Source organism: Colossoma macropomum, unplaced genomic scaffold (genome assembly GCF_904425465.1).
Source record: "Colossoma macropomum unplaced genomic scaffold, Colossoma_macropomum, whole genome shotgun sequence".
Classification (NCBI taxonomy): domain Eukaryota; kingdom Metazoa; phylum Chordata; class Actinopteri; order Characiformes; family Serrasalmidae; genus Colossoma; species Colossoma macropomum.
In genome coordinates this window covers 11,861,338-11,887,054 of record NW_023494803.1, presented here as the reverse complement: position 1 = coordinate 11,887,054, position 25,717 = coordinate 11,861,338, and the positions used below count along the sequence as shown (strand labels likewise).

The 25,717-nt window shown below is 40.7% G+C and overlaps 1 protein-coding gene across 1 annotated transcript in view; it reads left to right on the top strand.

Annotated features, from left to right (window-relative positions):
- The window catches only part of si:ch1073-358c10.1 (mitochondrial peptide methionine sulfoxide reductase), a 30,809-nt gene extending 5,892 nt beyond the window's left edge, over nt 1-24,917 (top strand). Inside the window, exons 2-6 of the mRNA XM_036593568.1 lie at nt 6,670-6,738; nt 7,351-7,470; nt 9,576-9,680; nt 18,143-18,249; nt 24,666-24,917. Of these exons, the coding sequence (XP_036449461.1) occupies nt 6,670-6,738; nt 7,351-7,470; nt 9,576-9,680; nt 18,143-18,249; nt 24,666-24,839 (575 nt within the window). The 3' untranslated portion in view covers nt 24,840-24,917. The remainder of the gene's footprint in view (nt 1-6,669; nt 6,739-7,350; nt 7,471-9,575; nt 9,681-18,142; nt 18,250-24,665) is intronic.
- The last annotated feature ends 800 nt before the right edge of the window (nt 24,918-25,717 follow it).

Genomic DNA, 25,717 nt, shown 5'->3' with positions numbered 1-25,717 from the left:
CCGCCGCCAGAGCTCCATGGGAGGAAAAAAAAGCCCACTACAAAAGACAATATGTGTTGAGAGAGTGAGAGAAAGGCATTGTGGGAACACAACGGGAGGAGGAGGTTTAGTGTGCAGGGTGGGCGAAATAGCCAAAAATCGCAGCCTATCCTAAGTCTTAGTTCTAAAGGATCTTTCGTCATGTTTCATTAAAACAATGATTCAGTGAAAAATTGAATTGGCACAGTTTCCCCACTTACCCCAGGTGTGGTCAACCAACTAACACATGTTTGGTGTCCAAATCGTACTTCTTTAGCTTAGCACTGGAGCTGCGAGGCTAATTATGCTGACAAACACTAGAAGTCAATAGTCACCCAAATTTGTTTTGTCTAAAAACTTCCCCAAAATGTCTCTCAACCTGGTTAATCCACATCCAGGTCTTCACTAAAGTGGAGCAGACAGTAAATTTGGCACAGTATGATTTACTGTGAACTATAAACGGGCAACCCCCTCAAACAACAGGTGTTTTGCTAAAATCCGGCTCGTTTATGATTTCTGTTGTTTGTATCTGCAATCAGAATTCGGCAAAACATCATTTTGGGGTTAAAACGTGACTGTCGCAATTTCCTAAAGAGGGGCGCCCATAACAATCTTACTTCTCAAAATGGTGTAGTATGTTTTATAAAATAGATGGCTGATTAGCCATGTCCGAAGCCGTTGTAAAATCCGCAATATACACACACCTATGACCACTTCACAGCAACTGAATGGCATATTACTGCGCCATGGCACAAAAAACCCTTGTGCTGTTAATGAAATAATCTTTGATTCATGTGCTGCTCTCATGGAGCACCGAGTGTACTGATGAAGTAAGAACCCGTTTTTTGTTTAAACTGAGTGGCTGACAACTTATGGTCTTAACTAGAACTAGGCTGGTCAGCTAGCTAACAGGCTAAAAGAGCCAACAGCCTAAACAACTCTATCATTAATATCCCAAATGGCTCTGTACTCCCTAAATAGTGTGCCAACTAATAAATTCTAGCCTCTACAGCCAAACAGTGCATCATTTATCGTGTGGATGTGGCTGAATCTCAAATGACTATTTCTTAGCTGTATTTTGCACCGTTGGGCTGCAGGATCCAGTATTTAAACTCCTACGTAGTGCACTATGTAGGGAGCAGAGAGCCGTTTAAGATTAAACCCCAGCGTGAGAAGAAGGGCGCCGTTAGCTTGGTGCTAATAAAACTTAGTGGTAATTTGGTGTTTATTTATACGTGACAAAAAGGTAAAAAGCAATGGGTGACCGATTGTTTTCTTCATTCAGTAGTCCATGGGTTGCTTGGCAACAATACCATACTCTAAAGGAACTACATTTCTTGGCGGAATCCTTGTTTAAGTCGATTATTATTAATAATAAGTTACTTTCTGAAAAAATTTGTATTTTATCATATTTCATGTTGGCCGACATATTATAATATTTATAATATTTGATTTTATCATGGGGAAGGGGGTTTTACTCAGCTTCATATTGTGCCTAAGAACACCCTTCCCCGTGATACATTCGCAGTAACCCATAGCCTCTCGTGGCCTATTGCTTTAATGTATAACATTATAACATGTTATAAATGATCACACAATTTCTCTAAGAGTAGAATCTTGTTCTTGAGATATATATAGTCATTATTTTGACCTACTAAATCAAAATCTTGATAATAAGGCATTATTTGAGTCACCTGATTCACAATCTAAACCAGAGGAAAAGAAACGTTTTAGCTACGTCCCACACCAGGCACTTCTGTACTTTACATACTACATTAGTTACATCCAGTGGTGGTGCACTGTTTTTAAACACTGTTCAGTGCTGTAGTGTACCAGGCTTCCATACAAAAAGCACACGAGTCAAATTGCACTGCTCATATGTTAACTAATACATCTGTGTTCATTTGCATGGACGTTCTTAGTAGATAACTTGTTAAATTAGCCATGTAAGTATTTGTAGACTGGCAGTAATTAGTGCTTGTTTTAGCAAATCTGGTTCCTGTTGTTTAATACATATGGGTGGTTCACATTTGGCTGTTTAGCCGAACAGTATCTTGTCAAGTAAAATGAATTTAAATCTAGTCAATATATCTAATATTTCCCATTTTGTGATGGTTGTGCACTTATATGATTATTTAACTTATTTCTAGATATTATTTACTTGTTTTAGGTAATTTTATTGAATAAAATGATGTTACTATACTGGCAGATAATTTTGCTGGTTTCAAGCACATTTTTTTTAAAAACAAGCAAAATTTTCTGCCAACATAGTGAGAAAAATTTACTTAATCTCTAAAAACAGGTACAACCCCATTTCCATTGTGCAGAATGTAAATAAAAATAGAATGCAATGTTATGCAAATCATGTGAACCATATTTTTAAAGGAAAATACTACAAAGACAAAGTATCAGATGTTGAAACTGAAAAATTTTATTGTTCTTTGAAAAATATATGCCCAGTTTGAATTTGATGCCAAGAACATGTTCCAAAAAAGTTGGGACGGGGACATGTTTACCACTGTGTTTCATCACCTCTTCTTTTAACAACACTCTGTAAGTGTTTGGGTATTGAGGAGACCGATTGCTGTAGTTTTGAAAGTGAAATGTTTTCCTATTTTTGTTTGATATAGAATTTCAGCTTCGCAACACTTCTGGATCTCTTTTGTTGTACTTTTCATTTCATAATTCACCAAATTTTATCAGTGGGTGACAGTTCTGGATTGCAGGCTGGCCAGTTTAGCACCCGGACTCTTTTAATATGGAGCAATGCTGTTGTAATACATGCAGAATGTGGTTTGACATTGTCTTGCTAAAATAAGCAAGGCCTTCCCTGAAAAAGACGTTGTCTGGATGGCAGCATATGTTGCCAAAACATGTTTATATCATTCAGCATTAATGGTGCCTTCACAGATGTGCCCCTTCACCCATGCCATGTGCACTAATGCCCCCCTATACCATCAAGAATACTGGCTTTTGAACTGTGTGCTGATAACAAGTTGAGTGGTCTTTAGCCCGAAGGACACAGTGTCCATGATTTCCAAAAAGAATTTCAAATGTTGATTTGTTGGACAACAGGACACTTTTCCACTTCCCCTCAGTCCATTTTAAATGAGCTCAGGCCCAGAGAAAGTGGCAGCATTTCTGGATCCTGTTTATATATGATTTATTCTTTGTGTATTAGAGTTTTAACTTGCATTTGTGGATGCAGTGACAAACTGTTTTCACAGAGAGTGGTTTTCAGAAGTGTTCCTGAGCCCATGCAGTGATTTCCACTGCAGAATCATGTCTGTTTTTAATGCAGTGCTGCCTGAGGGCGCAAAAATCATGGCCAACCAGTACTGGTTTTTGGCCTTGTCCCTTGCATTCAGAGATTTCTTCAGATTCTCTGAATCTTTTAATGTTATTTTGTACCATAGATGATGAAAAGCAAATGTTCTTTGCTACTTTATGTTGAAATTTTACATGAAATGTTATTCTTGAATTGTTGCACTGTTTGGTCAGGCAGTCTTTCACAGAGTGGTGAACTCCTCCCCATCTTTACTTCTGAAAGACTCAGCCTTTCTGAGATGCTCTTTTTATACCCAGTCATGTTACTGACCTGTTGTCCATCAACCACCAGGTGTTTTTTTTACCATTGTACTTTACCATTACAAACTTTACCAACCTTTTGTTGCCCGCCGTCCCAACTTTTTTGGAATGTGTTGTTGGCATCAAATTCTAAATGGGCATATATTTTTCAAAAAACAATAAAAATGTCTTGCTTTTGATATTGGATATGTAGTCTTTGTACTATTTTCAATTAAATATAGGGTTTAAATGATTTGCACAACCTTGCATTTTGCACAGCGTCCCAACTTTTTTGGAAATGGGGTTGTAAAAAATGTCTAGAAATGAGGTAAAAAATCTTAAATTAAGGTTACAACAATATCAACAGGAGAAATATTAGATTTATTGACTAAAGTTAAGATAATTTTACTTGACAAGATACCATTTTTTGCAGTGTGCACTCACCACATAGGAGAGCAGGGTTCCAGTCCAGCCCTCGGAAGCAATTCTGCCAGTCTAATTATGTCATTTTGGTGCACGTGAGGTAACTCCATCTGTCATCGCAGCCCGTGATAACAATAAAAATGCGATATATCATGCAGCCCTAGTCTGTGTGTTGCGATGTGGTCTGTAGCTGATGTACTGAGATGTGTGCTGAGGTCAGTGTACAGGTCAGTGTGGTATGTAATCTAAACGGGAGATCAGAGGGTTTATTACTGACCTCTATATGCTCTGTGTGTGTGTGTCTTTATCCATACGCTAATATTAGGGCTGTGTGTGTATGTGGAGCTTTAGGCTGTAAATCACTTCAGTCTCCTTCTCTCTAATCTGCTCCACATCTGTGCCCTGTTCGGTTTCTCTAATGCCAGCCGGGCACAGCGGGCATGAAAACCTTTCCTTTATTTCTGCCTACAGCCGCCTGCGCTCTGGGCAAATGACATGTTTTGTTGATTGAAAATAAGTTAACACTTCCTTCTACAGGGAACTGTTTATTTGCTAAGCTTAACATTGGATAAAAAATTAGACATAAAACATAAAGTGTGCCTAAAACATTTGTACAGGCCACATTTTATGTTTTATTTTTACCCCATATGATAAATTCAGCAAATAAACAGTAATTGTGCATTGAAATGTGTACATGTGTGTTCTGTAGAGGATGTGAACTCATTTTCCATCAACAAAAAACGTGTAGTTTGACCCAGTGCTCTCAAACTTGTGTAAAATAAACCAAATTGGGTGGTACTTTTTCATTTGTTTTACCTTTTTGTCCAGTAATTATGAGACAGTTCCCAACTCAGAAGTGGCCATATGAGCAAGCATAGTGATAGCATGTGGGTTGAAGCTCAGTCTTTGTGAAATAAAAGAACATAATAAAGGTTCAGTAAAAAATTGTGTGTGTAATGTATTATCATCCTTAATTTGGTCACAAAACTTTGGCTAATCTAATAAGAAAGAGCAGAATTGTGAATGCTGTGCAAACTTTGCTGTCCAAGGCTGATGCTTTTTCTCTGAACCTGTTTTACCTGATGAACAAGAACTGAGACATGATTATACTTTTGTGCCTTTGCTGAGATCTGAAGCAGCTTTGTTTGATGCCTGAAACCCAAAGCTGTTTTTTCTGATGTCTGAAAACCGAGGCTGTTTTGTCTGGTCCCTGAAACCCAAAACTGTTTTGTCGGGTGCCTGAAACCTGACAATGTGGTCTAAAGATTCTAAAACATACACCGTATAATACAGGCGGCTTTTTGTAGGTATAATATCAGCCTGCAACACCGAGCATGTTCAACCAGCTCATCTTAACAGAACAATCGAATCTATTTTACAATAAATGTGATATTAATGGCAGATCCTACATCAGCCGACGTATTTAAAAGTTCAGTTATGGTCACATGTGGGAATACTAGTGTCCTGCTGAGGTTTGCAATAAATAAATGAATAATTAAATGAATAATGGGTTTTTGAACTGGTTGTAAATGAGTTTTTACCATCTCTGGAGGCTGTTACCACGGTAACTCAGTTAGCCATCACCAGCATAGGCCTGTGTGTGTATTATAATCTGTTAAGTGTCTCTCAGTGTGGAGACTCAGCTCTGATCCTGATTAACTCGGGCAGGCTGGGTAAATCTGCAGTAATCCACCAGCACAACCACGCACACACACACACAGACACGCTCAGCACTGCTGAAGCAGTCTCATAGCCACGGTGCCCATGCAGCATCATAGTTGTGGTTTAATGTCGCTCAAGTGGCCGGCCCAGCCAGCCTCGCAACTGTGGTGTAGTGTCGCTCAGTTGGCGGCCCAGTGAGCCTCGTAGCTGCGGTGTAGAGTCACTCAGGCTGGAGGCCCAGTCAGCCTTGTAGCTGCGGTGTAGCATTGCTCAAGGTGGAGGCCCAGGCAGCCTTATAGCTGCGGTGTAGCATTGCTCAAGCTGGAGGTCTAGTGAGCCCTGTAGCTGCAATGTAGCATCGCTAAAGCTGGAGGCCCAGTGAGCCTTGTAGCTGCGGTGTAGCATTGCTCAAGAGGCAGGCCCAGGCAGCCTCATAGCTGCGGTTTAGCATAGCCTCGTAGCTGCAGTTTAGCATCGCTCAAGCTGGAGGCCCAGATTCTGAGCTACAGGGGAAAATCACTCTCGGCTACTCTTTGCGTCAGTATGGTGGCTTGACCAGCAAGTAAACATCAAAACTTACACACAAACAGTACAAAACATATAAAACAAAGGACTAAAAAACAAACAGGAGAAAAAACACATCAGTCTCAGAATGATCAGTAATGCAGTATTATTAGTACTATTAATAATAATAATAAAGCTACACAGCACGCATTATTCCAAATAGCAATGCATATACAGAACAACAATTAACCAGTAGTGGAGCAAGGAAAAAAAAGGATATTAGTTAATAGTTTATTTTAATAATAAAAATAACTACAATATGGCCATGTATCAAATTAGCAATAATGATAGTAGACCCTTATAAATGGCCTGGGTTTGAAATTTAGCAGGAGTAGCTTCAGTCCCAAACTTTAGTATTTTCAAACCTGTTGCAAATTTGTTATTATTTTTGTTATTTCATTGTAGATCTTGCTATTTCTGTTTTTCTCTCTGAAGGGAAGCATGCAGTCACAGGCCGGTCCACAGTGGAGCCTTTTCCAGACGGCACGGAGATGATCATGTTCGGTGTGTAACGCATAAAAAATGACTGATCAGCTATTTCATTATGAAATCTGAACTGATTCAGTGAATTATAATTTAATCTTAACAGTTTCACCTACTTTCATTCAAAAACACGCTGAATACATGAATGTAACCTCAGGAACCGTTTATATAGGTAGAACCTTATAATTCCAAGGGGACGATATGTATATGTATATAATCTACAGTCGTGTGCAATGCTTTAAACACCCCTGGTTGATTTTCTAAATGAAGGTATGTTAACACATTCTGCAAATTCTAGAGCACAATCTATATTAATATGCTGAGTTTAACTTATTGGGAACAAAAAGCGTATGATATTAAATAGGCCGTAACTTTTGTACAAGCCATGTTTTATGTTTCATTTTTTCCTCAGTGTGTTAGATTCAGTAAATAAACAGTGATTGTGTATTAAAGTGTGCAGTAGCGAGTCTCTGCAGAGGATCTGTAACTTATTTACTTTCAGAAAATCAACACAAACATGGAATTTATCAGGGGCGCACAAACTTTTACACATTCCTGTGTATACAGCACATCAGTTTAAACACTGAGTGTGTGTGTGTGTGTGTGTGTGTGTGTGTGTGTGTGCGCATGCAGGTATGGGCTGTTTTTGGGGTGCAGAGCGGCGCTTCTGGAAGATTCCTGGAGTGTTTTCCACTCAGGTGGGATACGCGGGGGGATTCACACCAAACCCCACCTACCAGGAGGTGTGTTCAGGTAAGGGATCTTTCTTTCTGTGTCTGTTTCTCTCTCTCACTCTCTTTCTCTCTCTGTGTGTTTCACTCTCTCTTTCTTTAGTGCTCTCTCTCTCTCCTACTCTTTGTCTGTCTCTCTCTCTCTCCCTCTCTCTCTCCCACTCATTGTCTCTCTCTCTGTCTCTCTTTCTCTGTCTCTCTTTCCCCGTTTCTCTGTCTCTCTTTCCCCATGCACTCTCTCTTTATTTTGCTCTCCATCTCTCTCTTTTTCTTGCTGTCTTTCCTTTTCTCTCTCTCTATTTTCCTCTCCTTCTCTCTCTTTTTCTTCCCTTCTCTGTCTTGTTCTTTCTCTCTCTCTCCCTCTCTCTCTCTTTCCATCTTTCCCCCCCTTCTCCTGTGTCTCATTCTCTGTTTCTCTCCTCTTCCTCTCTCTCTTCATCCCTCTCTTTTTCACTCTTTCGTTATCTCCCTTTCTCTCTCCCTCTGTGTGTCTCTCTCTCTCTCTTTCTGTCTCTCTCTCTCTCTTTCCCCTTTTCTCTCTCGTCTCATAACATCCTTCTGCAGTGAACCCCCCCCCCGTGACCTAGTTGTAGGCAGGCACAGCTGCAGAGGGTGTGTGTGTGTGTGTGTGTGTGTGTGTGTGTGGCAGTGCAGGTTCAGATCATCACACACTCACATCTGCTGTTTCATCATCACTCCGAGTGACTCTGTTTAAAGCCATAGTTTGATGAAAAAATAAACGTGCGTCAGTTTTTACCCGGATGACGGTGAGACAGACGCGCTCAGAGTCTGAAGTTTACTCCTTTAGCTGCTTAGGCTAACATAGCTAACGATTAGCGTGGTGCTAACTGCAGGCCTGAATCTTCACACGCTCGTCTCAGACTGTGTGGAGCTGTTTAGTATCTCTAACAGAGTTGATTATATATTGTCTGACTCTGTGTCACTCACTGTTACCTATAAACGTAGACCACTGTTAGCTCAATGCTAACTTATAATGGGAATTCTCATATTCTTAGCGTCACTGTCTCTGCTAATACAGTAAAGGCTTCCACGTTGAGCTCTGTTACACGGTGTCTGGCTGAGCGTCTTCATCAGGACTAAATTATTTATTTGTTGGTAAAGTTCATGTCCTAGTAGTTTGTTCTGTGCTGTGTTTAATGTTGGAGCTTGTGAAAGGTTTTTCATTTTTAATAATTATTTTATTGAAAAATGATATAGAACCATTCTTTTATACTGGTGCATGCCAACTCAGCTGAGTTGACTGACTCCACGTTTACAAAAAGATGGTACTTCAAGGGTTCTTTAGTAAAGACAGTGGTTGTATATAGAACCATGAACACTCAAAAAACATGCCACGCTGATGTAAAAAGTGTTGTTTATGGTTCTATACAGAACCTTTCTGAAAATGGTTCTATATAGCACCAAAAAGATTTCTTCTGTTACAAGCTTGGCATCATAACAGTAGCAGAACCCTTTTGGTGCTATATAGAACCCTATGCAACACATTCTTCTTCTAAGAACCAGTTCACTATTCAGCATTCAAATGATTCATGGTGTTCATGGTGTTCATGGTTCTATACAGAACCACTGTCTTTACTAAAGAACTCTTGAAGAAACGTATTTTGTACATTGACCTGATCACTTTTCACTGCACAGTGCACAGTGCAGGTCTGAAGGTGTGTGTGTGCGTTTTTGTGTGCAGGTCTGAAGGTGTGTGTGTGCAGGTCCGAAGGTATGTGTGTGTGTGTTTGTGTGTGCAGGTCTGAAGGTGTGTGTGTGTGTGTTTGTGTGTGCAGGTCTGAAGGTGTGTGTGTGTGTGTTTGTGTGTGCAGATCTGAAGGTGTGTGTGTGTATGTTTGTGTGTGCAGGTCTGAAGGGGTGTGTGTGCGTTTTTGTGTGCAGGTCTGAAGGGTGTGTGTGTGTGTGTTTGTGTGTGCAGGTCTGAAGGTGTGTGTGTGCAGGTCCGAAGGTGTGTGTGTGCAGGTCTGAAGGGGTGTGTGTGTGTTTGTGTGTGCAGGTCTGAAGGTGTGTGTGTGTGTGTGTGCAGATCTGAAGGTGTGTGTGTGCAGGTCCGAAGTTGTGTGTGTGCAGGTCTGAAGGGGTGTGTGTGTGTGTTTGTGTGTGCAGGTCTGACGGGCCACGCGGAGGTGGTGAGGGTCGTATACTCCAGTAAAGACGTGAGCCTGGAGAAGCTGCTGAAGGTGTTTTGGGAGAGTCATGACCCGACCCAAGGTAACGCACACACACACGTACGAACTCAGACGGCATCCCTCTGGGCTCGGGGTGCAGCGGCGCAGATGAACCGCCTCCTGAGGTCTCCTGAAGGTAGAGGCGGCCTCAGGAGGGAGAAGCAGCTACAGATCATGTTCATGTGTTGGAGATCAAGTCAGCCGTGTGACAGAGTGTGTGTGTGTGTGTGTTCATTCTTACATGCTCTGAGAGTGAATACCGAATCAGCTGCTGCTTCTAAACTCGAGGTTCGAGGTTCAAATAAGCCACTTTTCCACCGCATGGTACTGACTCGACATGACTCTGCTGGCCTTTTTTGTTTTCCATCGTTTTTCGGGATCAGACTACATAATATTTTTGTCTTTCGCGATGGTCACTGTGTCAGATTAGTCGATCAGCGCCGTGCAACATGATACATTATGTTACAGTATGATTCAATATGTCAGTATATGAAGCTGCAGGTCTAGTCAGAGAAAAGACTCAAACTTTAGCTAACTTCGTTACCGCAGTGCAGCGCATTACTTTAACTTCACAGCACTGCTGCCACCATCAGGTAAAAGGAAGAACTTCACCGTATTAGCTTGCAAGCTATTTATGACACACTCGAAAACAGAAGCCATGGGCTGATTAAAAGTTGCCCTCTCTCGGGCCGGACTTTGGACACCGCTGCTCTACAGAGAACACACTTTTTAATGCACATTTTAATGCACAGTTACTGATTATTTGCAAAAATGTAACACATTGTGAGGAAAAACTGTTCAATTCAGCAGATGTTTAAAAAAAAGTACGTGTAGGAACTTATTTTCACCTAGAAAATCAGCAAAATACGACAATCTGACAAGGGCGCCAAAACTTTTGCACACGACTGTATGTCATACTTAAAGGCAGATTAACAAAACAGCCAGTTTAATGCAGAATGATAAGTGTTTTCCATGTAAAAAATTTAAGTTTGACTGTTTTTGGTATGTAAAGCCACAGTGGACCTCAAGGGGAAAAATCCAGTAAAAGTGTGGGGTATTGGCTCTTTAATATCAACACCACTGTGTTCTTATGGGCTGAAATACAGAGACACCAGGTGTGGAACCAGGTCTGAGAGAGATCTGCGAGTGTGTGACCCAAAAGAGAGCCGTCCCAAGCGTACGAGCGTGTGTGTGCCCGTGTTGCGTGACAGGAGTGTTGGTGTGTGTGTTTTTGTGCCGTGCTCTGATTGGTCGATGTTAGTGCAGGGAGGCGGAAACGTCTCTGTAGGCTGTTCCTCCATGCATGCCTAACGCACACGCACACACAGCGTGTTCCCGTTGCGTTCCGAGGCCTGAGTATTCCGCCGCCGTCTCACAGTTCAAAGGGTTCTGCTTTCAGCGGCGTGATTCGCAAACCGACCAATCGCAGCACAGACAGCAGCATTTCCAACCAATCAGGCGCACCCAGTGCTGTCTGCTCCGTAACCCCGATCTCATACCCAGCAACAATTACTCTGGCACTGTCTCTAGGCCATGGCACACGCGCACACGCTTCAGCACTCTATTACTTATTCATTTAATAGGGAACTACCCTCAGCACTCACAGACAGCCTCGGATTAAAGGGCCCGTATCAGGGAAAACTCAACATTCCTTATTTTTCTGGCAAAAACTGCTAGACGTAGCTTATAAACACATTTTCGATATGTATAATCCAGTCCATGCTGTTCATATATGGAAACAGAGCATGTTTGAAACTCATTGTTTTTGTGATGTCACAAAAACCGAGCATTTACGCATGTCCAGCTATCTAGCCTGCAGCACTTTAGCTCCTCCCACTCATGCTAAAGCTGTAGGGAGCGTGAACTTTTTTAATCCGAGTGCTATTTACTGAATTTAATGAAAATGAATAGCAACGAAATAGCATCGTACAAATGAGTCTATGCTAACTGAGTGGCTAACAGTAAATGGAAGTTAACATGATGTTTATGCAGTGCTATTTAATTCTCTTCTCTTCTCTTCTCTTCTCCCAGCTTCTCTTCTCTTCTATTCTCTTCTCTTCTTGTCTTGTTTTTTCTTCTCTTCTCTTCTCTTCTCCTGTTATGTTTTCTTCTCTTCTCTTCTCTTCTCTTCTCTTCTCTTCTCCCAGCTTCTCTTCTCTTCTCTTCTCTTCTCTTCTCTTCTCCCAGCTTCTCTTCTCTTCTCTTCTCTTCTCTTCTTGTCTTGTTTTTTCTTCTCTTCTCTTCTCCTGTTTTTTCTTGTCTTCTTGTTTGTATTCTGTTCTCTTATTTTCTCTTCTCTTCAATTTTCCTCTCTTTTGTTCTCTTTCTTTTTTTTCTCTCCTGCCTCTCCCCTCTTCCGCATTTCCGCAGTTCCAGAGTCGTCCGGCCCCTGAGGCATCCCGTTCATCCCTGCTCTCCTCTTTTATCTCTTACTCACTCTTCCTATCCCTCCATCCCTCTCCTCCCCCACTCCCTTGCTTTTCTTCAGCCTCTCTGGAAGGAAAGGATAAAGAAAGAAGGCAGTGACTGGCTCTGTCATGCTTTTGTCTGCTGATTTTTTTTATGATTATTAAACCACATAACTTTTACAGTTTAATGTATGTGTAATGTATTTATTTGTCCTTTTAAAGATGAGGTCTGTTGTGTTTTTGTGACAGTTTAGCAGTTTCTCAAATGTATTTTCATGATTACAGTCCTTAAGCCGAGCACCATTGGTTTTTCAGTAAGTCAGTCTGGGTGGTGGGGTTATTGTTGGGGTTGTTGATGGAGTTGTTGGTAAGTCTGTTGGTGCGGTTATTGGTGGGATTGTTGGTGCGGTAATTGACGGGGTTACTGGTAGAGTTGTTGGTGGAGTTATTGATGGGTTTGTTTGGAGTGTTGGTGGGGTTATTAGTGGGCTTGTTGGTAAGTTTGTTGGTGGGGTTATTCATGGGTTATAGGTGGGTTTGTTGGGAGTGTTGGTGGGGTTATAGGAAGGTTTGTTGGTGGGATTATTGGGGTTGTTGGGAGTGTTGGTGGGGTTGTTGGTAGGTTTGTTGGGAGTGTTGGTGGGGTGATTAGGAATTTTTGTTGGTGGGGTTACTGGGGTTGTTGGGAGTGTTGGTGGGGTTACTGGGGTTGTTGGGAGTGTTGGTGGGGTTACAGAAAGGTTTGTTAGTGGGGTTGTTGGGGTCATTGGGTTCAGCTGCACCTCGCTGTGGAGGCGACAAAATAAAAGAAATGGCCCATTTCTAAAATAAATCCCCCCTCTATCTTTTGGGGGGGACGGGGAGGAGGGTGGGGTTATAGCCGGCACGTGGCGACCTCTGACCCCCCATCCCCCCAGCGGGGCGGGAAAACGCAGAGTCATTAAAAGGCATCAGTCACTGGAGCTAATGTATGGAGATTGGATATGGAGAAAGAGAGAGTTTAAAGCGACAGTTCAGGCAAAAATCTGATTTTCTCAGTTACCCCAGTTGTAGCCGATCAGACAAGACGTGTTCAGTGTCTGAAGTTTGCTTGTTTAGTTTTAGTGTCGGAGCTATGAGGCTAATGTAGTTAACAAGTAATGGAAGCATATACCCCACCAATTAGCTTCATGCCTAAATCATCACAACCTCAAATAGAGTTAAGAGAGAGAGAGAAAGAAGCAGAGAGGCAGAATAATGTACGGGAAAAAAAGTGAGATAAAGAGAGAAAGAATGATTGAAAACGAGAGAGAGAAGGGAAACAGAAATTTGGAGAATGAAAAAGGAGAGAGAGTAAAATAAACAGAAAGAGGGAAATAAGAGAGATATGAATGTGGAAAAAGAGAGAAGATAGAAGGAGAAAATAGAGAAAGAAGGAGAGACGGGAAGAAGGAAGCAGAATGAGGGGAAAAAGAGGAAGACAAAGAAGAAGAAAGACAGAAAACAGAGGTAAGATAAGGTGGAAGAGGAGGGAAGAGAGAAAATGATGGAGAGAAAAACAAAAGCCAGAGAAATAGTTAGAGATACAGTGTGTTAAAGTGATGTCGCTCTCATTCATTTGACTGGAGTAGTTACACATGGTTTTGCTATACCTGTGAGGACTTCTGTTGACTTCTGTGTTGCTCTAGCTGAGAAATACTACACTTACACATACTGGTCACTCTAACCTCAACCTCAGTAGCCAAGAGGCAATTTTTCTGCTCTTTCAATTATTTTAAAACAAAAGGTGTTTTTGTGGTCGGAACAGGTTTTTTGTGAGGACAACAGAATTGTCATGTTGTTATATCATCATGAGGACATTCGGTCCCTACAAAGTGCGAAAAACAAGAATTCGGGTCTCTCTCTGTCTCTCAGTGAAGGTAGTGAAGTGTGTGTATGAGTGTGTGTGTGTGTGTGTGTGTGGTGCCATCAGCACTTTTGTCCATTTCTTGAAGTGTGTGTGTGTGTGTGTGTGTGTGTGTGTGTGTGTGTGTGTGTGTGTGTGTGAGTGAGTGAGTGTGTGTGTGAGTGTGTGTGTGTGTGTGTGTGTGTGTGTGTGTGAGTGAGTGTGTGTGTGTGTTATGTAACAGTAATATAAATAGACTGCGCTCTGCAGCGCTCCCTCTTAGCTTCCTGCTCTCACACGCACACTGCATCGTTGCACCCGCAGGACACACACTCCCAGCAGTGGATACACACACTCGGTTTGAACCAAGTGATGATAGTATCGTAAATTGTCATTAATTTCTGTTGCAATTGCCAAGAAAGTTCGACGATTTAAATGTCAGAAAATGCGCTGTCTGCAGCTTTAAAGGGCTCATGCGTCATGAAATCAATTTTTTCTCAATTTCTTGAAATAAGACATTTTTAGTGTGTCCCAATTCAGGGGCCGCATCTTTCAAAGGCTGCATAGACCCACGAAGGCTGAACTGTTGCTCCCCTTACCATTGCATCACGAAACACTGCTCCTGTCAAGTTCTTTTGAAGTTCTTTAAAGACAGAGCCAGAAACTTTGATTTTACTTTTTATTTTTTCATTTATTAGAGCTGGAGATGCTTCAATCTGTTGGCTTTTTGCTCCCTTAAACAAAATAAAACATTAGCGTAAGTTTTGCTTCAGACCCCGTTGGCTTTTTTAACATTTGTGTCATTAGCTATTCGACTCAGTTTAAACCCAATACTTACATTTAAAGTGTCTCCTCAGCTGCCATTCGCTCCTCAGTCCATTAGAGTCCAGATATCGAGCTTCCAAAACGGCCCCTTTCTGAATTCATTGTTTTCGTGATGTTACAAAATCTGACACATTTACATATATCCGCCTCTTCAGCCTACAGCAGTTTAGCTCCACCCACTCACGTTGAAGTTATAAGGAGTGTTTCAGCACAGACTGCTTTTTGAATGGGGAGCCAAGAGCACAGCTCATTTACGTACAGCAGTCTTAAAGGCACAGTAACAAAAACTGCCTGTTTACTTCTAAGGGATAAAGAGAGAATGTGAAATTGCCTTGTAAAATTAATTACATAATTAATTACATCATTTACAGTTAATTAAATACATTTACAGTTTATTCACAAAGAGTTTATTTCCGCTGATTTTGAGCTGTTTGTACTCAAACAGCATCAGTTCCTAATTTTGCTCACTAGAACTGACCTGTTAGGGGTCATTACAGGCTTTTTAAATGATGTTCACTGTGATTGGCTGTTTCTTTCTGAATAAATTACAGGACTGTTGGGTTTCTCTTGTACAGCTGGTATAGGTGTGTTTGGGTTTTAGAGTTGCGATGTGGAGTCGATCCAACAAGAGTCAAACCCGTCTGGAAATCGAGGTCGACTCTTGGCCAGTGACTCTGAGAGTCGCAGTGCTTGCAGTGCTTTTTTCATATAATTTCACTGTGTATTTTAACTAGAAGCAATTTATAGGCTGCACACATACAGTTATTAAACCTTCACCAACAAATACCAAACATAGCAAGAACTGAGTGAAGAGTGAATATTGGGACACAGCTGGAGTGTTTATGTGCAAAGAGTGATTACTGGGACACAACCAGAGTTTTATATGCATAGAGTGAATATTGAGACACAGCCAGAGTGTTTATATGCACAAAGTGAATATTGGGACACAGCCAGAGTGTTTGTGTGCACAAAGTGAATATTGGGACACAGCCAAAGTGTTCATGTGCACAGAGTGAATACTGGGCCACAGCCAGAGTGTTTATGTGTACAACGTGAATATTAGGACACAACCGGAGTGTTCATGTGCACAGAGTGAATACAAGGACAGAGTCAGAGTGTTTATGTGTACAACGTGAATATTAGGACACAACCGGAGTGTTTATGTGCACAGAGTGAATACTAGGACAGAGTCAGAGTATTTCTGTGCACATAGTGAAAAGGGAGTGTTTCTATGTGAGGAGTGAACACGGTAGTATCCTCTCTCAGCCTGTTTGGGAGGGTGTGTGTGTTTCCAGAAGAAAGAAAGTGTGTGAATTATTCAGTCTGTACAGGCTGCTTCTCATAAATAATAACAGATCTTTGATGGAGGCTGAAAAATCCCGTGCAAACATTGAGCAAGACCATAATCACCATCTTTTTACCATCATTACTATCACCATTATCATTATCATCATTACTATCACCATAATCATCATCACTATCACAATCATTACCGTCATAACCATCATGACCATCACTACCATCACCATAATCATCACCATCACTGTCACCATAATCATCACCATCATTACCATCACTATAACCAAATAATCACCCTAACCATCATGACTATCACCATTGCTACCATCACCATAATAATCACCATAATTACAGTCACCATAATCATCATCACTATTGCAATCATTACCATCAGCATAACCACATAATTACCCTAAACATCATGACCATCACTACGATCACCATAATCATCACCATCATTACCATCACTATAACGCTTCTAACTGAGGCGCCGAATGTAAATGCGGCACTATTTAAGGTGGAACGGGAGAATTCGAAAGAGAAGCGACTTCAGCTTCGCCACTTTTTAGTGTGTGACAGTCTCTCGTTGCAGATTTAACGTACCAGGAAACCAACTGCGCTGCTTATAAATGTGAATAACGCATCGTTGCTATGTGACCTGCAGTCTGCACGGCGGTTCTCAGTCGTTGCGAAACAGGGCTTTCGCGCTATGTTGCTCACGCCCCGTCTCAAAGATACTTTACTGACACAGCGATCCGCCCCGTCTCTACAGCGAGACCAAAACCGAAGTTATAAAATCACTAAAGAAAACGGGTAGAATAGCTGTAACATGTGCTGCGTGGAGATCCACTGACACTGGATCTTATTTCACCGTAACTGCGCATTTTATCACAGATGAGTGGCAGCAGCTTCTCGTGCTCCAAACAAGAGCACTGAATGAGAGCCTTCTAGTTCATTTCCATCTGTTTTATTAATAAAAGATATTGGAAGTAAATTCATTATGGATCATTACAAATACTTTGCTTTAAAAGTACCAAGTCACTTTAAATAACAACACCGAGTCACTTAGTCACTTTAAAATGTATATTGTCTCTATATTCTGTGTATATTCTGTGTATATTTAATACATTTCAGTTGGTTTTTCTTGTATTTTTATTTTCACTTATTTACTTTCTGTAGAGTGATTAGCTGAGCCTCACCACAAGCAATTCAATGCAGAAATGTCCTGACATGTTGTGCAAATGACAAATAAACTTGAAACTTGAACTTGAAACTTGAGCTCACACAGTGAGAAAATATAAATGCTATATAGAAAAAAAAGATGCATCGATAATCGATTTATAATCGCATCGCAGCCTCTGAATCGTAATCGAATCGTGAGGTGCCTAGAGATTCCCATCCTAGTCATCACCATCATTATATCACTATAACTACATATGCACTCTAACCGTCATCACTATCACCATTACTACCATCACCATAATCATGATCATCTCTTTCTCTATCTCTCTCTCTCCCTCTCTCCCTCTCTCTGTGAGTCGGTGTGTGTCTGTGTTACCTGAAGAGCTCTGCTGGTTATTTTCAGTGTCAGAAGACTGTGTTTGTGCTGTGTTTGTTGGTCAGTATGATGCATTCGGTCACCGTGCCGACCGCGATGGCCTCAGGGTCAGATGAGGAAGGTCAGAGGCCATCGCTCTGGGAATCAGCCAATCAGAGCGCAGCATAGTGGCCTTTGATAAACGGAGTTACAGAAGGAGCTGGAGGCAAGATGGACACTGTCCAAGACTGCAGAGAGAGAGAGAGAGATAGGAGAGGAGGAGAGAAAAGACCAAAACGGAGATATAGAATAGGGAGAGAGAAAAATACAAGAGAGAAAAGAATAAAAAGGAGTGAGTGAAAGAGAGAAACAAAAAGGACAGATAAGAACAAAAATGAGCAATAATGAAAAATAAAAACGAGAGATAAGAGAGTAAAAGGAACAAGAGAAGACGAAAGACAAAATAAAAACACGTATATCAGTCAGAAAAAAAGTGACCTGTCTGTGAGATGGTGTAGTTTTTGAGTTCTGCCTGTCTGATGATGTGTGTTGTCTCTCTGTAATGTGTACAGGAATGTCTCAGGGGAACGATAAAGGGACGCAGTACCGCTCTGTTATCTACACATACTCTCCAGAGCAGCAGGAGCTCGCCATGAGGAGCAAAGAGACCTACCAGCAGGTACACATACCACCTACGGACCTCCATTCCAAAACGTTAGAACAGAATGTGAAATGCTGAGGTGGGGAGTAAGTAGTTACATTTATTACAGCACAGAGGTTTAACCCTTTAAATGTCCAGAGACCATCAGCAGACCCAAAACTTTATTACACACGTCAATGACCTAAAAATGGCTCAGCCAGTTTGCAATGAAGCCCCTATAGTAACTGAATAACACGCTTAGTATGTGATAAGCCTGTGATTTTAAGGGTTAATCAAAATATTGATGGACTTCTATTCTCCTATTTTCAGAGCATTTTCAGAGAATTTTCAAATCATAACACTTTTACGTCTACGTAAGTGTATAAGTATAAAAATCTACTTTTTACACAGCTACATATTTGCCATTTGACAAAAAGAATCCAAAAAAGCAGAAGAATAAAACTTCCTATACCCTGATAGATGCTAGATGTACTCAGTTACACTGCAGTTCTGTGAGTTACTCAGTACTTTCTGACCTGATACTTTTGTACTACTGCTTAAGTAGATTTTTAAGGTACTTTGACGTGTGTCATCGGTTTACCCAAGTAGAAATACTTTTACTTGAGTATGTATTTAGGCTGCTCTACCCACCTCTGGTAAAATGTTAATAAAACAGAAAGCTGTGATTAGTAAATACGGTTTGTCATCTATTACATTGAGAACAACACCACAGTATTTGAACTTTTTTGCTTTGTTTGGAAATGGCACTCATTCCAAATTTTCTGCCAGCAACAAGTTCCAAAGCAAGTTGGGACAGGCGCATGTTCACCATCACTTTTCCTTTACATAATAATCATTTAGGGACTAAACCACAATCCATTCTGGTTTCGAAAGCTGTTTTCAGCTGCGTGGGACCTTTGCCGAAAAAGACGTTGTCTAGAAGGCAGCATAATGTGTATATATCTTTCAGCATTAATGGTGCCCTTACGGTTACCCACTAATACCCCCCCATGCCATGACAGACCCTGGATTTTGAACTTTATGCTGGTAACAATCTGGAAGGTGCTTTTTTCTTTGGCCTGAAGAATGAACATAAGCTAAAATAAGCATGGATGTCAGTAAAAAAAGGTGTCTAGACGGCAGCAATATGTGTATATGTCTTGCAGCAGTAACAGTGCCTTCACAGATGTAGTTACTCACTAATATACCTCTAAATACCAAGACACACCCTGGCTGTAGAACTTACTGGTAACAATCTGGCCTTTCTTGTTCTTATTTAGTCCGGCGAACACAACGTCCATTATTTACATAAACAATCCGAAAGGTATCGTTAGTCCTCAATACAGCGATGGGAGGTGATTATTAGGACTATATGATATCAACATAAAATGTGATGTTGGATAAGCTGTTGGATATCTCAGTAATGATATGGGAAGCAATAAATTATTATTAAAATAACATGCCTCTGACTGGATGTGACACAAGTGCAGACATTTTCATTTTGGATGTGTAAATAAAACTCTTACCTCTCCTTATTCAAACTGCAAAATACAAAATTATAAAAGCAACATGCAAAATAAAATGAAATGAAGTACTAACAGCTGCTTACATCAGTACTGAGAGCACATTTTTTGTGCACTGAAAGGCTGAGAAACAGTCAGAATTACCTCAACGGCTTTAATGGGTTTTTTTATGTTTGCTTAGTTATTAAACATTATAATTATTATTATAAACATATTTGATGTGATAGTAGCTTTTAATGCCTTGCACACTTAAAACACAGTACTTGGTGTGAGAACAGATGTGGTTTTGATGTGGTTTTACAGATGTGTAGTTCTGGATGGTTCGAGAGTTTTAGCTTCTTTCTGTGTTTTGTAATTGGTTGTTTAGCCTAATGGTTAAGTTACTCGTCTCCAGCATGCAGCAATCAATCCCAGCGCAGTGAAGGTCTAATTAGGCTTGTAACGGCTTGTGTTGGTAATGTAATGACATTTTTCCAGTGCTGCGGAAATTCAAATGCAAATATACAAATACATTGCCATTTTGCATAGTACGTTTTCATTTTAATTTTGAGACTGATATACTTCTGTAGGCCTGGATTTGCTTATATGGCTACAGAATGACGACACAACATTAGATGTCTGTAAAGCCCTGTTGCAGCTGGTTTAGTATTACATGGGGACGTGCTGTAATTTGAGTGAATATTGATGATGATTTTAATCCAGTATGAATTTGCAATATCTTTATATTTTAGTCTGCAAAGTAAAAATTCCAGAATGAATAAACATCTCAGTAATGTATTAACACAACTGGGTAGTAAAAAACGCATGAGCCTGAAGTCGACTTCCGATTCGCCAGCTTCTCGTTCAGATTTTGCTGTTCCACCTTAAATGATGCAGCAGTAACTGCTGCACCATTTAAGGTAGAACAGGGAAAATTCTAACAAGAAGCTGGCGAATAGGAAACTAACTTCAGCTTGATAGAAAACAGCATCTCCCTTTGTTTTCTTTTTTGTGACGTGGAGGCGAGGCTAACGGCTAAAATGGAGCACAGTTTGTCTCACTTTTGGCGATGGCCAAATTCTAAGGAGAAGGAAAATGAACTTGAAAACACCTCTTGCAAGGCAGTTTGTTTTCCGTCTTGTTGGGCATTTGCTAAGTTGAATGAGCTCACTTTACTAGCCTAATGTTGGCCTATTTGCCACTTAGCCCCACAACGTGTTGTTATTGGTCAGAAGAGTGGCGCCTGTCACATATTGCTGATGTAAACGTCTGCGTGATAATGTTTGGATCTGGGCTATTTGGACTAATTTGGGGAAATTACACAGATCCTTTATTCCATACAAATCATCCAGTCAAATCACACAAATTACATTATCGCACCTCCTCTGGTTAAACTAATCCAGCTCCAGTACGGCTTAAGACAGTAATGTGCGTAATGTGCGAGTGTCTGTTTTGGTTAGATCACACGGATGGATTTCACCTCATCCACATGATAATAAGAGAGGATGGGGACCCCAGACCCCCAAACAGATGTTCTGTAAAGACTGTAATCAGTTTTCTGGGGTACAGCACTGTCCCTTTTGTGCCCCCTCTTAAAATCATAAATGAACTCTCGCCCGTAACGTCTTTAACCGATGCGCTAACCAGTGCTAGCTAACGCTCTCTCCTCCTTTGTGTTCAGAGGTGTGGCGACAAAACGATTCTCCGATCGCTATAGTAACTCAAGATCCCAAGGTCATAGGTTACACTCTGTGGGGCTCAAATGTGTCAGAAGGTAATGGGGGGGCGGGGTTTAGGTTGCTGTAGTGACGGATGTGCCTCATGGCCTTGGCCTTGGGCGGAGCAAAGGTCAGAGGTTGTGCTCTCGGGGAAGCAGCTGTGTTTTAGAGGCAATCAGATCACACTCATATACATATACATGTAGACGCACACACCCATATATATATATATATATATATATATATATATATATATATATATATACATACAAAAACACACACACACTTACATACATCTAAACACACACGTACAAATATACACACGCACATTTACAGATTTATACCTATGGACACACATGCACCCATGCACACACACACACAAACACTCATATGTTTATGATTTTTATTCAATGTTTTATGGATCCAATTTAACAGGCCCAATTATGCTCACTTTTTAATGAAACAGAATAGTTGATTACAGTAAGTTACAGGACAGTTAGTTCTTCAAGCACTGACGATATCCACGATATGCTCAGAAATTGGGAAATAAATTATGATAATAAAACATCACCATATTGCTCTTCACTTTGCTCTTTAATTTTTTCCTATTTATTTATTTTTTACAGCACATGCTCAAGTGAGGACCAGCAAAAAGGTCCTCAATCATACAAAATCTTGTGTTGTCTTATCATTGCAAGGAGATGATCTTCACAATGGTAGCAAGACAAGTACACAGACACACCCATATAAACGTATGGTTTTATATATATATATATAACTGCTGTTGGAACAAAACCTTGTGTCTCCAAAATAAGAATTTTACAGGAGAAGGAAAAAGCAAACTTTACTTTTAATGTAAGTCATTGGAACCAGACTTTTTCCAAGTCATTTTGGTCAATTCTTCTTGAAATTTACACACAATGTAAAGGACAACAGGCGACGTCAAATGTCAAAAACTGAAAAACTGAAAAACAAGAGAGTGAGAAACGGAGAGATGGCAGAGAGAAAGACAAAGAAGGAGAGAAAGGATCCTGGTGCACTGTTTGTCCAGTATGGATGCTATACAGACTCAGGCTATATCCCAAGTGAATATTTATTCGATAAATTACGCACAGTTTTGATGCAGGAGCCAGAATTTGAACTGCTACATAGTGCACTATATAGGGAGTAGGGAGCCATATGAGATACAGTTCATGTGTAGTAACTCTGTGTATACCACACTGCCATCCAGTGGCCAAATCCCAGAACTACACCTCTCTGTGTTATACAGTCCCTGTCTTTATTTTTTGCTGTAAAGAATTTCAACTTGTTTCCTTAATCTCTGATGACATATCATGGTAATTTATGATTTAGGACAGTAAATATATTACGTACTGTTTCAGGTTTACCTTCCAGGTTTTGTCTTAACTGGCATGCCACAACTAAGCGCAGAAAATAACGAAGACATGATGCTTTAACTGATATATAAACACTATGTTCTCTTTATTGTAGTCTGTTATGGAATTACATTCACTCAGGTGTGTTCAATTTTATGTGGCTCTTACTTTAATCTGATCCCTTTTCCTCCTGTTTCTCTGTCTGTGTGCTCTCCTCTGGGCCTGCTGTGCTTATAAGCTGAAACACTCTGTAAAGTGTGTGTAAAGTGTGAATGCTGGTTTTCAAAGCTGTGCGGAGTGTTTGAAGTTGCATACTAAGCGCTCCCACTGGACAGTGTTTGATGTGGCCTCTAGAGGGAGCCAACACGCTTTCAGCTTTTAGGGTTCAGAGTGCAGAGTGGCACTTTGAGCCCAGCTAGTAGTGGGTGATACACCGGTGTGGTGCCCAGTCTCACACCCCTTCCTGATTTCACTCCCCTTGGTTTCCAGCCATGGTTTTTGCAGTGGCATTGGATGGATAATGCATTTCACAACTGTCAGTCAAGAACTTTGGGTGGAACCTCAAAAAGGCATGGGTAGATACAATATATGGACAAAAGTATTTGGACGCCTACACATTACACCTACAGGAGCTTTTATGAATCCCTTTCTAAATCCATAGACATTAATATGGAGTTGCTCCCCCTTTGCAGCTATAACAGCTTCCAGTCTTCTGGGAAGCGTTCTACAAGATTTTGGAGTGAGTCTGTGAGAATTTGTGTATTTATCCAGAAGAGAATTTGTGAAGTCAGACACTGATGTTGGCCAAGAGGGCCTGGCTTGCGATGTCTGTTCAGGGCTGTTCCCACAAAGTTGGAAGCGTAGAATTGTCCAAATGTCTTGGTCTGCTGAAGCATTAAGATTTCCCTTATTCAAACTAAGGGTTCTAGGCCAACCACTGAAAAATGACCCCACAGCTTTATCCCTCCTCCACCAAACTTTACAGCTGGCACAGTGCAGTCAGGCAGGTAACGTTCTCCTGGCATTCACCAAACGCAGACTCATCCATCAGACTGACAGGTAGAGAAGCTGATTCATCCCTCCACAGAATACATTTCCACTCTTCCAGAGTGCTTTACCAGCCGACGCTTGGCACTGTTCATTTTGATTTAGGTTGTGACCCCTGACTTACACGAACGAGTGCAACATTTAAGTTAAGGGAATAGTGAGTGATGACGAGTCCTACACTGTAAGTTGATCAGCTGATGTGTACGTTTGCAATTTTTTTATTGTTTGCAAATTAAAACAATAACTGTGACTGTTAGCAGTTAGCGTTAGGCCATTTTTGTGCTTACACGTGCATATCAGTTTTTATATGTATTGTTTAGTGTTGTCAGTTATGTTTGTACAGTATAATAACATTTTAGATTTGCTTCATTTGTTAAGATAAAAGAGCTGGTTTTACATTAATGTGTAAGAATAATAATAATAACTGAACAGTGATAATTTAGAATCTGTTAAAAAGTGTTTAGGTAAGAACTGTTAAGTATACATTAAACACTGCAAATAGAAAAACAAAGAAGATAATAATAATATATATTATAATATATAATAATATAATATATATAATATAATAATAATGTAATTAAGAAATAAATCATAATGTTTTTCTCTCTTCTGTCTCTCTTACTATATGTCTCTCTCTGTATCTCTCTTTTCTTTTTATCTCTCTCTGTATCTCTCTCTCCCTCTCTCTCTCTCTCTCTCTCTCTCTCTCTCTCTCTCTCTTCTCTCTCTCTCTCTCCTCTCTCTGCTCTTCCTATCCTCATCTCTCTTTATCTCTATTCTCTCTCTCTCTCTCTCTCTCTCTCTCTCTGTAGGCTCTGAAGCTGAAGGGTCTGGGTGAGATCACTACAGAGATCCGTGAGCACTCCGTGTTCTATTATGCGGAGGATTATCATCAGCAGTACCTGCACAAGGTGCCAAAAGGTTACTGCGGGTTAAAGGGCACCGGGGTCACCTGCCCTCTCGGCTCAGACAGGGATGAACTTTGACCCCGGGGTTAACAGATAAGTGTTTAATAATACAGGACATTAATTTGATTGTGAATAAAGCTTTTCTTTTGAAATCAAGAGTATTAAAGGGGATATTCAGCTTAATTAACTGGTTAAAGATGTAAACAGAGTCATTCATAGTGGCAAACACATTCTAATAAACCTGCTGAGTCAGAATTGTTCTGACTTGATAGGTGGTGGTGGTGATAGGAACCAGACGTCCACCTCTAAAAGCTCCCTCACAGAAAGTTATAACATGAAATGGTTATGAATTCACTGCTTGATGTCTGAGACACTGTGTTATGATAGTTTTGAGAAGATTTTGGCCTTAAAATCCATTCATGGTGGAGGGATACATAATATGCAGGGTGCTGTGAGGTAAAATAGTCCTCAAAGAAAACTTTCAGATTTTCCACTTTTTTCCCATCATCAACTTTCCATATAAACTCAGAAGACACGTGTAGGTTCACTGGTGGTTTTGGATAGTAGATAAAATGTCTATATTTGTGTTGTAGTCATGGTGACCCCTGGTTCCTATCACCACCACTGTAAAGACATCTGAACCATTTCACACCAAACCACTCTGAATCACTCTTGACCACTGAATTATGCAGATAATAATTTTGAAAAACATCATTTTTTAGTGAGTTTGTCCTCCTTTGCTGTAGTAAAAGCCTCTACTCTTCTGGGAAGGCTTTACACTAGATGTTGAACATTGCTGTGAGGATTTTATTGAGCATTAGTGAGGTCAGGTACTGATGTTGGATGATCAGTTCTGGATCACTCCAGCTCATCCCAAAGGTGCTGGATGGAGCTCCATCATTCCAGAGAACCCAGTTCCACTGCTCCACAGCCCAATGCTGGGGCACTTTATACCC